Below are 15,606 nucleotides of genomic sequence, written 5' to 3'. Positions count from 1 at the left end.
AAAAAAAAAAAAAAAAAAAAAAAAAAAAAAAAAAAAAAAAAATCCTGTTGTAAGCTCGATGTTGGCTATAATATCAAGCTGCGTGCAATTCAAGTTGTCACAGCTATATATTTACTTGCTACACAAGTTATTATATGCGAACTTCATCATTTGGTAGCAGTTAATACAACTTAAAACTTCAAAACTAGAAGCTTAGCTATGCCAATTATCTATTCTTTCGTGTTGCTTCATTTTGTATAGGCTCCTTGCTACAAGCTGATTGCATAGAGATCACGTATGAAGAACTTAAATAAGTTACAACGTTTTTGAAGCATTGAAAACTTGTATGATGCTTCTTGTTCCATTAATATTTCCCTTTTTTTAATATCTATAGGTATTACTGCCGCTGGTAAATGTCCCTATGATTAATTATGCCTTATCCTGGCTCGAATCGGCTGGTGTTGAAGAGGTGTTTGTATTTTGCTGTGCTAACTCGAAGCAAGTAATTGATTACTTGGAGAATTCTGAGTGGGTATCCCTACCAGACTTTGCAGTCACGACTATAGAGTCACACAACTCCATTAGTGCTGGAGACGCCCTGCGTTTGATCTATGAAAGAAATGTGGTACGCATGTCTGGAACTGATATATGGGACTTATTTTAATACCGGCATTCTCTATAAGAACTAAATCCTGACACATGAAATGGATTTTGAATGATGCATTTTTATCCATTCCCAAATCCAAATATTCACTCACATTTGTTTATTTATGGATTTTGAGCTGTTGATATGTTTTGTTCCACTCTCAAATCCGAAATAAACACATTTAAATATTTTCTTGAGTAACTCGAACCCATACTTGTTAATTTCATTTACTATAAGTTGATATGATCATCTCATTAGCCAAGAGCAAGAGCAATTGTTACCCTTGAAAATTGGTCCACTTAGCTATTTTTGCGAGTGTATATAATGTTAAAAAGTGATGTATGTATGGTGGCACCTCTACCTTAATGCTGTTAAGATAATCAAGAGTGCAATTTTCTAAAGAGAAAAATCAACTTTCTACTGTCACTTTTTCATTTACCACACGACTTTATAAATTTTATTTACAGTGCCAAAAAAACTGCCATAATGATTGACTTTGCACTTTCATAACCTTTATGAGTGATTCATTGTGCCATCCAGTTTGTATAGGTTGTTTCACTCAGGTGTCTTATAATACCTCTAAATTTACCCTTTTGAAGATACATGGTGATTTTGTACTTATCACTGGAGACACCATAAGCAACATGCCACTTACGCAAGCTCTTCAAGAACACAAAGATAGAAAGAAGAAAGATAGTAATGCCGTGATGACTATGGTTGTCAAACGGTCAAAGCCTTCTCCAATCACACACCAATCTCGGCTTGGCACTGATGAACTGTTTATGGCGATTGATCATAATTCTAAGCAGCTCTTATACTATGAGGATAGGGCTGACGATTCAAAAGGAATTATACATCTGGACAAGTCATTGCTAATGGATAATCCTTCCATATCACTTCATAACGACTTGCAGGTTATTTAATTTAACTTCAAGTGCTTATCTTGTTTATTTTTGTTGTTAATGATACATCTTGAGTTATAATTTTTCATGATAAGAAGCAAATTGCATTGCTAACAAAAAATGTAACATGAAGAGGACAAGTGGTCCAAACACGAGATAGGGACGGGATATTACAAATTCTCCAATTAGTCTTTTCACGATGGGCTTTTTGTTGCATTTTGCATTGAAGGGTCTAAAGCTTATAAAAATATGTCTCGAGTGTGTTGGAAAACTTTTTAAAAATCAGACACATCTTCACATTTCAGAATGTGTTGGACACCGACAGCTACAATAGGAATTATTGTGCATCTGGCTCCTACCTTTGTACATCTTGTTAGTATTGATAAATGCAGGAATGGCATCATGTCAAAAGAAAGGTAAGACTAAATCATGTTTATGTTATGCAGGATTGTTATATAGACATATGCTCCCCAGAAGTACTCAGCCTGTTTACTGACAATTTTGACTACCAACATCTACGTCGCCATTTTGTCAAGGGTTTGCTCTTAGATGACGTACGTATACCTTATTATGGACCTGTAGCCTTTTTTTTTTTTTTTTTTTTTTTTCCTTTTTCTTTTTAATTAGAATTTTATATCTATTAAATTAAGCTTATTTTATTTCATGAACAATGACAGCTTTTGATATATATGCTCGAATTATGACTCCAACAACATAATGAATTAATTCAATTTCTTTGTATTTTTTTTTTGTTAATTATATATTTTCATTCATTTTCAAAATTATGTGGGAAGAAAGTTTCTTAGCAGAAAACTTTATCCTACTCTTTATGTTTTTCCCATTCAAGAATGAGTAAGGTGCTTACTTCTATTAGCACGTCACTTAAAATGGTGGGAGTTAGGACTTGGTTATTTATTTATTATCATGTTTATTTTTGTGACTGAAGTTTGGTGACATTAAACCTAGCAACCTCCCAAACTTATCCCTTGATTGTATAAGATTTCATTCATTGTTCTTATTAAAAAAAAAATCTGTTTTGAGTTATTTTTGAATAAGAAACCATTTTATTGATGGCATGAAATTACTATAAAAGAGGGGAAAGCTCCCCATCCAAGGAGTTACAAAAAGCCTATCCATTGAATAAGAGAGTATTAAATTAACATAAAGACAAAAATTTTAGAATTAGTTTATGGAAATAAATGAGCAACCTTTTATATTCAAACTTGATTAATATTAAGTTTATTTGGTTAGGTTGAGAGGGAATCAAAAGTTGATACGTGAGAGGAAATACTTTATGGATGGGTGGGAGAGTGGGAAAGAGAAATGTGGAATTGAATGAGAGATAGCGTAGAGATGGGTTGGGAGAGAGAAAATGTGGAATTGGGTAGAGTGGGTGAGAGAGAAACTTGTAATAATGTTTGTTATTATAAACATTAGTTAGTGTTGGAGCTCCTTTTGGTGGGCTTGTTTTTTTATATACCCTTTTACATTATTTTATAATGCCAATATAATTATGGACAATGATTTTCAGATCATGGGTTACAAGATTTACACACACGAAATTTGCTCAAGCTATGCAGCCAGAATCGATAATTATCGAAGCTATGACACCGTTAGTAAGGACATAATACAAAGGTGGACATATCCACTGGTACCGGATGTTAAATTCTTTGGGAATTCTGCTTATAAACTTGAAAGGCAGGGAATGTATCGAGCATCAGGTAATGATCAAGTGATTAAACAAATTGCTTAAGTTTAGGCAAGGCTCGTTGATGTTTTTCTTCATGTTACTCAACGTCATCACTGGAGACCAGTATTTTCTTACCCCTGATATTATATTCTTTCCTTTGCCCTCAAAAGTTCATGAGCTTGTCTTTTTCTTCTTTGTTGCGTTGCTATGTGATGCTTTTATTATCTTCTTTTGCAATGCCAATGACGTCTCTTTTGATTTTGATCACATAATTGTTTGTTCGTTAAATGGTTCCATGGAAAAAAATTTAGCTTCTGACTATCTTGGACGAGCTTCTTTTGCCTAGCTTACTTCACGATGTCATTGCTTTCTTTTGTATGGAGGAGCCATGTTATAAACATACTTTTTAAAATAATATTGTTTTTTATTCATTTAAATGAGAAACAAGAAAAGCTATATTATAAATTACAAAAGGAGAACAATCTAGCTGCCTTAGGGGGATTCGGAGGAATGGAAGAAATGGCCTCCAATCCAAGTAGACCAACAAAATAGGTGTATTACAAAAGGTTTTTTCACAAATCGATTATTATGTCAATCTCAATTCATGGGTCGAGATCCAAGTTATGCACAAGAGATATTGTGGACTTCACGAAGTTTGGGTTTGTCTTGTATGATTTCATCAATCCAATATGCAGTATGTTTAGGTTTTATAGCGAGGGTCAGTGGCTCTCATATTATTCAGGTCAAGTTTCATGTTGGTGACATTTAGTTTGCTATATTACTCTCAATGCGGCCAATTTTTTTTACCAACTTCTTTGGAGTTTTTGCTCTTCCCTTACATATTCCATTTATTAAGTGATGACATTGCGTTCTCTTCAGAAATACTGCAGGCACGCTCTGCACAGGTTGGTCCGTTTACTGTTATTGGAGATAACAGCAAAATTGGTGACAACACCAAAATTACGAATTCAATTATTGGGCAAGGTTGTAGCATTGGATCTAATGTTACAATTGAAGGCTCTTATATATGGGACAACGTCACCATTGAAGATGGCTGTAAACTTAGTCATGCTATCGTTTGTGATGGAGTTATTATAAAGTCAGGGGCAGAACTGGAACCTGGTGTAATTTTGTCTTTCAAGGTATTGTTCCTTCTTTTTGTTTATTAATGCAGCTAGTCTATTTATTGACCGTAATCAATTGAAGTGATCTATAGTACTCACGCACAGAAATTTATAATATCTGATAAAATTGGCTTCAAGAGTGTCAAATGACTTAACACTGTTAGACGAACACGACTCTCCACAATGGTATGATATTGTCCACTTTGAGCATAAGCTCTCATGGCTTTGCTTTGGGCTTCCCCAAAAGGCCTCATACCAATGAAGGTAGTATTCCTCACTTATAAACCCATGATCACACCCTAAATTAGTCGATGTGGGACTTCCATCATCCAACACCTCCCCTCGAACAAAGTGCGCCTCCCCTTAATCAAGGCTTGACTCCTTTGGAGTCTTAGTCATTTTTTGACTGCCTTCGAGGAGGGGCTTGGCTCCTTTTCTTTAAGAGTTCTTTGTTCGATATTTGAGGATTTACCAATCTATTGTGGCACGACTAAGTTTAGGGCATGGCTCTGATACCATGTTAGACGAACACGACTCTCCACAATGGTATGATATTGTCCACTTTGAGCATAAGCTCTCATGGCTTTGCTTTGGGCTTCCCCAAAAGGCCTCATACCAATGGAGGTAGTATTCCTCACTTATAAACCCATGATCACACCCTAAATTAGTCGATGTGGGACTTCCATCATCCAACAAACACTACAAACGTGTTCCTTATGTTGATAATTGGCCTATGGCTGTTTACTACTCAGATGTCCTTGAAGCTGGATTGTGCCATCCATTTAATCTTTTGTATGCCCTTCTCTTTTCCCGAGTAGGAAATTGCTTTTCATTTTTGTTTTATCTCCCTAGCTTCACATTGGACGCCCTTTTTGTGGCTTGGCTTTTAGGCTTCAATTTTTCTTAGTATGAGCGTTTCTAATAAAAAAAGAACTTTTTGGATGTTGCAATTCTTTTTTTCTTTAATGAAAAACAAAGGATTTTATTCATGCAGTAAGATTCCTCAACAAAACAGCCCAAGGGACAAGGGGATAAGGCTTCCCTTTTCCGGAAGGAAGGGTTACAAAAAAACCTTTCAATCCAAGTTAATGGTTTCTAAAATGTTGTTACAAAACAACCTATCTTGAGCACTCTAACTAGAAGCCATAAACGGTATAAAATCACAAAAAGATGAAAAAGTAGCCGGCTTGAACTTATCTAATCAATATATGGTTAAAATCTTATTTTTTATAACTATAAGTTGACTTTGACTTCATATAGTTAAGTCTCTTTTCATTTCTGGTTAAAAGTTTTGTTTCATGTTCAAAACAAAAGTTTACGGCTCAGTCTTCGATTGTGTGCACTATGTATTTGTGGGAAATGTTTTAACTTTGGTCCACTCTATAAGTTTAGAATTTCAAGTGTACCCTCTATTTTTCTACTTGGTTCTTTGGTTGTCAATGAGCGAAGGTTATAAATTATATGTCAAAATGTTTCTAAAAAATGCATTATTGGATGGACATGCACTTTAAAATTATTTTCATTTGAATGGCTTAGTTAAAATGGATTGATGATCGATCCAGTGTATATCTTTTAGCTCTACAGTTCTCGAATCTCAAGGTGTTTTACTGTTATCCTATTCTTTTATTTTTTACTTAGTTGTTGGACAAGGAAAATCAATTTTTGTGCATAGGATCAAAGTCATATGAAATTGATTATTTTAAACGTGGCTAGGATGTTAGATATTAAACTTGTTTCATGCACCTATCGATACACGAATTTGTGGGATACGTGTACATGAGAGGTCCATGTACTTGGTTAATATTTGAAGAGTCATGAGAGTTGAGATTCATTTAGCAGATACATGTATTACATGTATTAAATTATTCATGTATCACCATAGTGATAGTACATGTATTAGGTAGATTCATTATTTAATATTTGATACATGTATGGTCATGGAGAATGTTCCAAAAGAACCACCTATGTAGAGTTTTTCTCAATCAACTTTGAAATATAACACATCTCTTCCTCCCCATAGCAAAAACTTTATCAACATTGGGTTGATCAAACATACAACTATGAGCAAATATGTGATGTTGTTAGGTACGGTTTTATATTTGATAAATTAAATGTAGCATTCCCACGTATATGGAGAAAAAAGATAAAGAAACCATTTTATTAGAAGATTAAAAAAAATCATCGATTTTGTAAGACAATTTGAACCAATATATTCAATTAAATATTAAAATAAGAAATATCACGTTAATGTATTCTGGTTATGCCCTACTCTTGATATATGAACTCAACGTTTCTTGATCCTTTTTTCTTGTACCTCTGCTGACTTTTCTATTTTGGCATTACACAGGTTGTTGTAGGGGATCAGTTTATTGTTCCATCATATTCAAAGGTATCTTTGTTTCAGCAGCCAATCAATCAAGATAGCGATGATGAGCTGGAATATGCAGATAATAGCAGTGGTATAGTAGAATGTAAAACTTTTAGGCAAATACTTCCTATTCATTTTGAGCAAACTTTACTTCAACGGGCCATTTAATGTTTTCTTGATGATAAGAAACCATTTCACTGAAGGTAATGAAATTATGAAAGAGTTAGTAAGACTAGAGAGAAAGAGGTATCAAGGGTTTTCCAGGTGGCAAGAGATTTAGAATAGACGAGAGGGTGAGTGGTAAGGTGAATTTCTTCAATACAAGGAGACGAGGATCATTATGTTCATCAATTCTCTTTCTGATTTGAGGCATGGGGAGGAAGAAACAATAGAATTTCTAATGAAAAATGCTCTTCGTAGGAAGATGATTGTGATTTGACAAAAAAAAAAAAAAAGATTTATTTGGGCTATGCCTTTGTGAACAACTTGGACTTTCAAATTGGTTGTTGGATTGGTATTTCGACTGAAAATTAAAGCCATTTAGTTTTAAGGTCTTTGTGTAATGAACTGCCGCAGCTTACATTACTTTGGCATGTACAGTTGCAGATACAACGGACAAGTCAAATAATGAACTGATGTCCAAATCGCTGGAAATGCAAGGCTTGCCTGCATCTGAGGTTGGTGTTTTTCAGATCTTCTAGCCTGATAAACAATATTAGGAATATGTCAACAAACTCAAATTGATGTAGAGAAAAAAAAAGTGGTCATTCTTTGCATAGTTCTGTCCAAGTTTTTATGCTAAATCATATGCGGGATGTCAGCTTAGAATACTAGGTGATTACAATTAATAATGTAAATGTCTCGTGCTAGGGAAGTTATAGATGTGCATTATGAGATTTTATATGGGTTCAAGGTTCATGCTTTATATCTGATCTAGATATCCCATTGAAATTTGCAGCTGATGGTAGTTTATGGTATTTACATATCTGCCGCCAGAAGCAGTAGAAACTTGTGGAATTCCATGGTTTGATGCGAAGAGAAAATTAAATAGCTTATTTTCAAATTAGGTGCCACAAGAAGTTCTATAAAACTCGTAAAGGAGCAGTGTCCTTCGCAACTTTTCTGTTTCTATTAAAAAGAATAGGTGCCATGAAAATGCCTTTGAGCACTGCTTTTCCTAGGTTGTACAAGCTTTGTAGTTGCGAGGTTCACCTTTGTCAAAAAATGCGAGCCTTGAATGGATAATGGTTGAGTCTTGCCATTTAATAAGCCTCTTAACGATAGGGAGGCTACACATTCGTCTTAATTAAACTGTTCTTTTTTTTTTTTTTCAAAGAAGATTTTTTGCATTTTTATATAAAGCGAAGAATGAACTGTTTTTTTTTTAAACGGTCTGGAGGTTGGAGAATTTAGACTAGTTCTCTATTATGATCATTTTGAAACTTTTTTGTAAATTTCTTCAACTAGATTATATATGTTCAAATCCTTATTGTCTTCAAAAACCCCTTAGCATATGTCTTTTTTAATTAACATGCCTTCTGAATTTTTTTATTTTTAAATATTGTCCTTAACTTTATTAAGAATCAGGATAGAAACTTGACATTTTGGGTTTAAGTATAAGAGGGTAATCGACTCTGACATTCTCTACTGTTATTCTCAGCTAGGCAATGGAGGTATAGGACATGTTTGGTCAATTTGTGAAGGAAGTGTTGAAGAAGAATGGAGGCACTCAGTTGCACCCATTCCTGCCGATAGGCTTGAGAAGATTCTGCAAAAAGCGACAGATGATGAGCTGGAGTTAACTCGAGATGCTAATGTTCTTCCAACTTCAGGAGAGTTGAAGTCTGACTCAAATGTCTCAGATGGTGATGATAATGAAGACTCTAGAGATGACTCCATCCACTTTGAGAAAGAGGTTAGAAGTTTTGTTTTTCTGATGGCTGGTGGCAGGGACAATCTTTTGCTTGCTAACTTCTATTAGTTTTTTATTTACAGGTTGAAGCAACGTTTCTGAGGGGTGTGCACGAAAATATTAAAGTAGACAATGTAATTTTGGAAGTGAACTCATTGCGGTATGCTATCATCTCTTTTTGTTTTTGCAGTGATTTCATGTCTTTTTCTTCTTTCCCTTTTGAATTACTTTATGTTGTTGCGTTCTGCCCAGTTTCAAATTTATTTTTTGTTCAATTGATTTTATTGTATTTATGTCGCTGCTGTTGGAGATATTTTTTCAATATCACTTATTGACTGAAAACTGTTCTCAAACCTCTTAACAGACATTTTGTTGAATTCCTACATATGCAAGATGTCTGCAAGGTTGTGCCATGTAAAAGAAGATTAACGTTCTCTTTTTCTGAAAAAACAAGGATTTTCTGGTGTGAGCTTTTACGTTTGAAATCGACTCACATTTCCAAGATGTCTTCAATTTGTGTCATCCAAGGTGCAAAAAAGATTAATATTCTTTAAAAGAGACGAAAAGTGAGATTTCCTGTTGTGAACTTTTGGTTTTGGACGCTTCAGTGACATTCTGGAGGTTGATTGTTTCATGTTTTTGCAAAATATAATTTCTTGATGACAGCTATTCTCTTTCCTTCGTTTTTTCTTTCTATATTGTTTGCTATGGCAGGCATTTTTTCGGTTAAATTATCTATTAGAGATGAAACGATATAAGAATATTTGCCGATAAAATTTTGTTTTTTCTCTAATACAATTAATCGAGTATAAGTTCGTTTCTGCTTTCGCACTAATGGTTGGGATGTTTTGAAGTTTTGAACCTAGGCTCAGTGTTTGTAAACTGCTTGCTTAAATTAACTCTCTCGGCAGGTTGTCATATAATAAGGTGGCTGCAGATTGTGCAGGAGCATTGTTTTATTCCCTGATGAAATTTGCCTTAGACTCTCCACATGGTTCATCTAGTAAGTGCTTTGAGCTGTCTTTCCTTTTGGTATGGAGACTTTATGATAAGCAAAGTTTAAAAGGTTAATGTAAACTAAAACGTTAAGTTCTCATTTTTATGAAAATATTGATAGAAAGATAAAAAATAAAATGTCGATCTTGATGAATATTTTTGTTATGGAAAAAAATCATAAAAAAGAAAAAAATTCAAAAGTATTTAAATTAATAAATAATCATTTACACTTGGGCTTATTTTTAATATTAAAAACACTTGGTGACATCTTATTGCTATTTACGTTTTTACGTTTCGTCAATTTTTCTACGGTATAATGGAGATCTCGAGGTTAGATCCATGAACGTATGGAAATGGACCGAAATTTAATACCTCATGATCAAGTAAAGTCTAATAATACCAAACTATGTGGTGTGATGATACATTTTGTGAAGATTTGCGTTACCTGTTAACATTTTATCATCTTGAATTTGCAATATATTATGTCGTCAATTAGTCTGCATTGGATTAGAGCTTGCAATACCATGCCTCGGTATATCAAATGGTTTGCTACCAACGTTCATCTGGAAACTGAGTTTGAAGGTTGTCGAAGAAATTGTCTTATTGAAAAACCATTCTAGCTAAATTTTTAGGAAAAACTGAGTTTGAGTTTGAAGGGTTTCTTTCCTTCATGTACTCTTTGTTCCTTTTTCTTTTTCTTTTCTGAAACTGCCAAATTAATTCCATCTGTTTCAGGTGAGCTACTGCAAAACACTACAAATATAATTACGAAATGGAAAAAACTTTTGAAGTACTACTTAACTGACATGGATGAAGAGGTATTGCAGCTTTTAACACTGTTAGCTGATGAGCTTAACCAATATATTGTACTTAGTGCAAGTAGCTGAACAAATCCCATATCCTCTGCAGATTGAAGTGATATTAAAATTTGAAGAGATGTGCCTGGAATCGGCCAAGGAATTCACCCCACATTTTACTAAGGTATTTTTATTGTTTTTTGGAAAATGAGTCTCTAGATTGAGAACATGCATTCCTTATTCTTAGAGGTTGATTACGATCGATATAGATCGACTTCTAGATAATATTTGAGGCTGAAAAATGATAGTCTATCAGGATGTACCTGTATTTATGATATTTTTCCCTCAAGGGTGAGGTGAATGATTTTCGTACACATTTTGTGTTCCGTTCCATAGATTTTGTGTCATCTATATGACCAAGAAATCATTCAAGAAGATGCTATTCTAAGGTGGGATGATGAGAAAAAGGAAGCGGATGATTCGGATAAGCTTTTCGTTAAGCAGGCCGAGAAATTCATCGAAGTAAGGGACTTTTTACATCCTGTTATCTGTTTCATTTTCAAATAGATAGGAACTTATTTGTAGCTTTGGTACAGTGGTTAAGAGTTGCATCAGAAGAGGAAGATGATGAAGAGGAGGAATAGAAATGGTGGAATAACATCTGTAGATTAGGAAAGATCACAGGGCAGAGTGAGGAAGTCCATTGTTGCTGAGTCTTTCATTTTTAAACGTCAAATCTTCACAGTAGCTACCTGGTTTCCCTAATGTGAAAGGAAACTTGGTTTTTTTTCCATTTTTTTTCCATTTTTTTTCCATTTTTTTTCAACTTCTATGATTGTCTATTGTCATGTCCTATCATAGAAAGAAAATTTTGGGGGAAATGTTTAAATCTTACTTTGTGATTTTTTTTTTTTCTGTTTATTTCTTGAATTAGTGTATCTCCGATCTTCCACAAAAAAAAAGTTCTTTTTCGTCTCCGAGGAAGTACGTAGTAATGACAGCTGAATTAAGTTCGTTTACGATGAGTGAAATATGAAAATTTAAACCTCTAATTCGAGGAAGAGATGGCATGTTTATGCTTGTTTTTACTTTTTATACATTTGACTTACTTTTTCATGTTTGTCATGTTAAATCATCTTTCATTAATCTAATTAATAGATAATACGAGAATTTAAATGATTAATCTTAGATGAATAAGTATATGTTAATCTTTTATTAGAATTAAAGTTTGGAATTAACCTTTTATTAAAAAAAAAACATCCATGAAAATTTTATACTTTGAAACCATAAAAACTAAATTATATTTACAATTTATTTTTCTAATTTGAAATTTATTTTAAGTTACATTGTAAATTTTGTTTAAAAAACTTTGAGATTCAATCTATTTTGTTCCTGTTTTTTCAAAATTGCAAATTTGGGTCTAAAACGTTTGAACTTATTAAAACTTAGTAATGACCAAAATAAAAAGTTAATTACTATATTAGAGATAAAATTAATATATATAATAAAGCAATTAATTTTTAAAATTTAAAAATTGGCCAGAAGCCAACGAAATTAAGGAGACCACACTAGTGCATCAAAACCATATTTTTCCCCTGTAGAAGAGACTTAATAATGCAAGAAAGCTCTTCAACTAGAAGGAAGTTTTCGCCATGAGAATTAGAAACTGTAAGAATTTGGGGATTACATGAGAGATTTAGATGGAACTCCAAAAGTGCAGCGAACAACCAAATTTTACAGGCTATGCTAACAAAAATGGTTCCTTCCACGACTCTTAATCGTCACTTTTCTTCTTCTTCTTCTTTTCCTTCTTCTTGCTCGGCTGCTCGGCTTCCTCTTCTTCGTCTTCTGCGTGCTTTCTCTTCTTTTTCTTCTTCTTTTCCTTCTCCTCACCACCATCTTCTTCTTCCTCAGCTTGTTTCTTCTTCTTTTTCTTCTTCTTCTCGTCTTTCCCGGCATCTTCAACTTCAGGTTTCGACTTATCCTCCTCCATTACTGTTTCCTCTTCTTCTGTCCTCTTCTTTTTCTTCTTCTTTTCTTTCTTCTCTTCACCAGTTACTGGAGCCTCTGCTTCCACCTCATTAGCCTTCTCGAGTTTACCAAGCAATGAATCGGCTGCGGGATTATACGTCTACATAAAACAGAAAAGTCAATCATCCGTACAAACAAGTGAGAGTGGAGTTACAGATTTTGAAATGGTAATCAGACCTTAGCAGCAGTTATCAAGCCCCCGATGCTCTTCTTTCGGTCCTTGTCATATGCCTCGATTTTGGGTTTGCCTTTAGCCGACCCAGCAACGTGTCCCAACTCTCTGCCCTCAAGGTTCCTTAACCTTGCTTCCAGCTGAGTAGCATAGTGATTCAGACACTGGGTTCCATAGATCTTAAAAGACAAGTGAAGTAAATACCCAGGAAAAATACCTTGGCACGATTTTCAAGTCCCATGGTGTTATCTTGGCCATCACCCAGAGCATCACACCTAATTGCCAATGCAGTTTTGGCAGCAAGAGACCGAGAGATTTTTCCTTTGAGCTTTGGAGCTGCCTGGCCAATTAGGGATGCATGGTAGATAAGACCATACTTGGGGGTTGCATGCTTTGTTTTCAGAGCTCTGAACAGAGCCTTCTCAGCTCCAAGAATTTGCACTGTGCTTCCAGGCTGCTTAGCAAGATTAAGTAAACTGCCACCATGGGCAATTAGGCGGGCACCAACGAGCTCTCCAACAAGTGCAGTCAAATTAGGAGCAATGGTGTTCATCCTACTTTTTAGATAATCATACAGTTGGGCTCTGTACTCGGAAAGCGAAAGGACCTGGTCACAGAGCTCTCTAATATTCATCAAGTCAAGTTCACTAACTTCAGTTCCCATTGATATCATACACGCCTCCTTCAGCTCAGTCTCAACCTCCTCTGACAATATCTAAAATGAAATATGCAAAAAAAATTAGTACTGCTACATTGGGAAACATCAAGTTCATTTTTTTGAAGCCACAAACACATTTCACTCCCACAAGGTTAGTCAAAGGGTTAACATTTTTCCCACTGGTCAAAGAGATAGATAGATAGTTCAAAACTTGTTCGAGTTTGAAGAATAGGTACACCATATTTAGAAAAATGGCATGCAACAAGATACAGGTGACATCAAACTTCAACAAAGACCAAATATATAAATATGAGGAGTTGAACTTAGTTTGTTAAAGAAGTTCAAAAGAAAATGATACATACCTCAGAGAAATCAAGTTTGGCGGCATTGTCACGGTTGCCCATAAATTTCACTGCCTTGGCATATTGGATGTTATCCTGAATAATTTTAGCAAGCTCTGGAAAATGCCAACCATACCACTCCCTAACACGCATTGCATAAGTATTCAACTCCTTGTCAAGGTCATCAAGCAACCCAATAGCTTGTATGATCATTGTATCCACCTGAAATTAGTATGGAAAGTGAATTACGACAATTTGTTGGGAAAAGAGAACTAACAAATCAACAGTAAACATCAATAAAAAAATCCAGCAGCCATCAATCCCAAATCAGAAAAAGAACAAACCTTATCAGCACTGAACTTCAGTTTATACCTAGACAAACTATGAGACAATCCCAAGCTCATTGGTGCCAAATCTTGAACAGCTAGGCCAGATATGAGTTCGTTCAATTGATTTCTTAAACCTCTTACCAACTCCATAACAGAGTTGTTGTGCACACAATCTATTTGCTGCACAAAAACAAAAACAAAAAATGCACAACACTCATAAGTTTAAATCACTTTCATAAGGAACCAGTACAACATAATTTTTAGAATAAGCAGCATACCAGCTTCTCTTTAATTATATTTCCAAGCTTAGAATCAGCAACACCCAAGGTTTCCCCATCACAGTTGGCTCGTAAAAACTTCCGCAAGCCTTTGCTAGGTTTGCTGTCAATCAATAACGTGGTAGCTTCCAAAGCTTCTGACATGTTTTCAAACTTAGAAAAAGCCTTCAGCTTCACCACCTGATATAACCAAAATGTTTAGGTCCTCAGCAACAGAGAATGAGGTGCAGCAAGCAAGCAAAAATATTAAAATGAAAGCGTTCAAATTGACATATTAGATGTCCTAATACAGTGCACTTCTTGAATCGAGAAACCACATTCGAAAGAGAGATTACCTGTCTAGCAGATTCGGCATTGGAAAAATCCTTCCACAAATCCTACATTCGAAGCAGTTTGAAAATTAAGATCCAGAAAAACATAAGGAAAACAAATAGTATACGCATTCATCAGATTGAAAGCCATCAGTAAACCACAAGGAGTGGACGGTACATTTTCATCTTAACTCATACTTATAATTACAAAAATTGGGCAATCATAAGATTGAGAGACATCACTAAACCAGAAAGAGAAGTTATTTTTAAACATCCACCTTCAAATGAAACAAATTCAAAAACAGTATAATTTCCAAACATCACATACCTCAACTTTGGAAAGTTTTCCTTCATCCAAAACTTTAAACAGGGCAAAGCCCGCCGACGTCTCGAACAACACAAGCATATTCACGACCTCCCAAATACACCTGAGAAATGCAACACCATTCCGATTGAACGTTAGTCAAACCAATCGCTGAAAACCCAAAATCCATAACTCCACAGTTCTTTCCACATTAAAACAGTATACACATTAGAAACAAAAAGAAATCCAATACCAATAGTCACATTAGAATATCCAACGAGATACATCATTGTCCTATTTCAAGAATCCAAAGTTCCTAGCAACTACAATACTAAAGCTCCCATGACCATTCAAGAAGCAACCCACCAAACTTCACGGCTACAGCAAACTATCGAACTTACTCATTAACGAAACTCAAAAGTTAGAAGCCATGAAAATACAGAGAGACGGAGAGAGAGAGAGAGAGATTCGCACTACTACCTTGACAAAGCTTTGCGTTGGGAGAGGGTAGAGGAGAAGAGAGAGGCTGAGACAGGAAGGGAAGCGAGAACTAGGGTTTAATGCCAAGAAGGGTTTGGGAAGAACGTTATATACAAATTTATATAGCAGTGTGTTAAGAGCGGCTGAAAAGGGTTTTACTGAAGCTTGTCGGGGACATTTTAGGTATTTATAAAAATGTTATGCCTATTTTCGTCCATTAGTGGCAATGTATGTAAATTGAGTTTTTTAGGTTAAGTAAACCCATCATTGTCTCCCCCCCCCCCCCCC

General features: G+C 34.9%; 2 protein-coding genes across 4 annotated transcripts in view; one reads left to right on the top strand and one right to left on the bottom strand.

Annotated features, from left to right (window-relative positions):
- The window catches only part of LOC111450765 (translation initiation factor eIF-2B subunit epsilon-like), a 12,555-nt gene extending 1,121 nt beyond the window's left edge, over positions 1–11,434 (top strand). The window contains exons 2-15 of one of the 2 annotated variants that reach the window (XM_023091045.1): positions 374–604; positions 1,225–1,539; positions 1,974–2,081; positions 3,059–3,248; positions 4,097–4,359; positions 6,689–6,800; positions 7,310–7,386; positions 8,370–8,624; positions 8,705–8,781; positions 9,533–9,624; positions 10,353–10,435; positions 10,527–10,598; positions 10,811–10,936; positions 11,011–11,434. In XM_023091045.1, coding sequence (XP_022946813.1) covers positions 374–604; positions 1,225–1,539; positions 1,974–2,081; positions 3,059–3,248; positions 4,097–4,359; positions 6,689–6,800; positions 7,310–7,386; positions 8,370–8,624; positions 8,705–8,781; positions 9,533–9,624; positions 10,353–10,435; positions 10,527–10,598; positions 10,811–10,936; positions 11,011–11,058 — 2,049 coding nt within the window. In that variant the 3' untranslated portion in view covers positions 11,059–11,434. Of the gene's footprint in view, positions 1–373; positions 605–1,224; positions 1,540–1,973; positions 2,082–3,058; positions 3,249–4,096; positions 4,360–6,688; positions 6,813–7,309; positions 7,387–8,369; positions 8,625–8,704; positions 8,782–9,532; positions 9,625–10,352; positions 10,436–10,526; positions 10,599–10,810; positions 10,937–11,010 lie in introns of both variants that reach the window. The other variant, XM_023091044.1, reaches the window with a different exon arrangement.
- A 588-nt stretch (positions 11,435–12,022) lies between these two features.
- On the bottom strand, positions 12,023–15,434 carry LOC111450767 (probable nucleolar protein 5-2). Of its 2 annotated transcripts, none has more exons than XM_023091048.1 (9): positions 15,319–15,434; positions 14,863–14,962; positions 14,559–14,600; positions 14,224–14,403; positions 13,961–14,125; positions 13,638–13,838; positions 12,835–13,332; positions 12,623–12,757; positions 12,023–12,545 (listed from the first exon to the last, which is right to left on the bottom strand). In XM_023091048.1, the coding sequence occupies exons 2-9, from the start codon at positions 14,938–14,940 to the stop codon at positions 12,189–12,191; spliced, it is 1,656 nt and encodes a 551-aa protein (XP_022946816.1). In that variant the 5' UTR covers positions 14,941–14,962; positions 15,319–15,434; the 3' UTR covers positions 12,023–12,188. The 2 variants fall into 2 exon arrangements, with proteins under 2 accessions (XP_022946816.1, XP_022946817.1); XM_023091049.1 differs by having other exon boundaries at positions 15,316–15,433.
- Between the last annotated feature and the right edge of the window lie 172 nt (positions 15,435–15,606).

Source organism: Cucurbita moschata, unplaced genomic scaffold (assembly GCF_002738365.1).
Source record: "Cucurbita moschata cultivar Rifu unplaced genomic scaffold, Cmos_1.0 Cmo_Scf00012, whole genome shotgun sequence".
Taxonomy (NCBI): domain Eukaryota; kingdom Viridiplantae; phylum Streptophyta; class Magnoliopsida; order Cucurbitales; family Cucurbitaceae; genus Cucurbita; species Cucurbita moschata.
Note: the sequence above shows the minus strand (reverse complement) of the source record. Positions and strands in the feature narration are given on the sequence as shown.

Bases quoted from the DNA above. Each gene is read 5' to 3' on its own strand.
- LOC111450767 (XM_023091048.1), bottom strand. From the start codon at position 14,940: ATGCTTGTGTTGTTCGAGACGTCGGCGGGCTTTGCCCTGTTTAAAGTT. The intron at 14,404-14,558 runs GTAATCTCTCTT...TGGTTATATCAG, and splicing joins ATGCCGAATCTGCTAGACAG to GTGGTGAAGCTGAAGGCTTT. The intron at 14,126-14,223 runs GTATGCTGCTTA...GTTTTTGTGCAG, and splicing joins ATATAATTAAAGAGAAGCTG to CAAATAGATTGTGTGCACAA.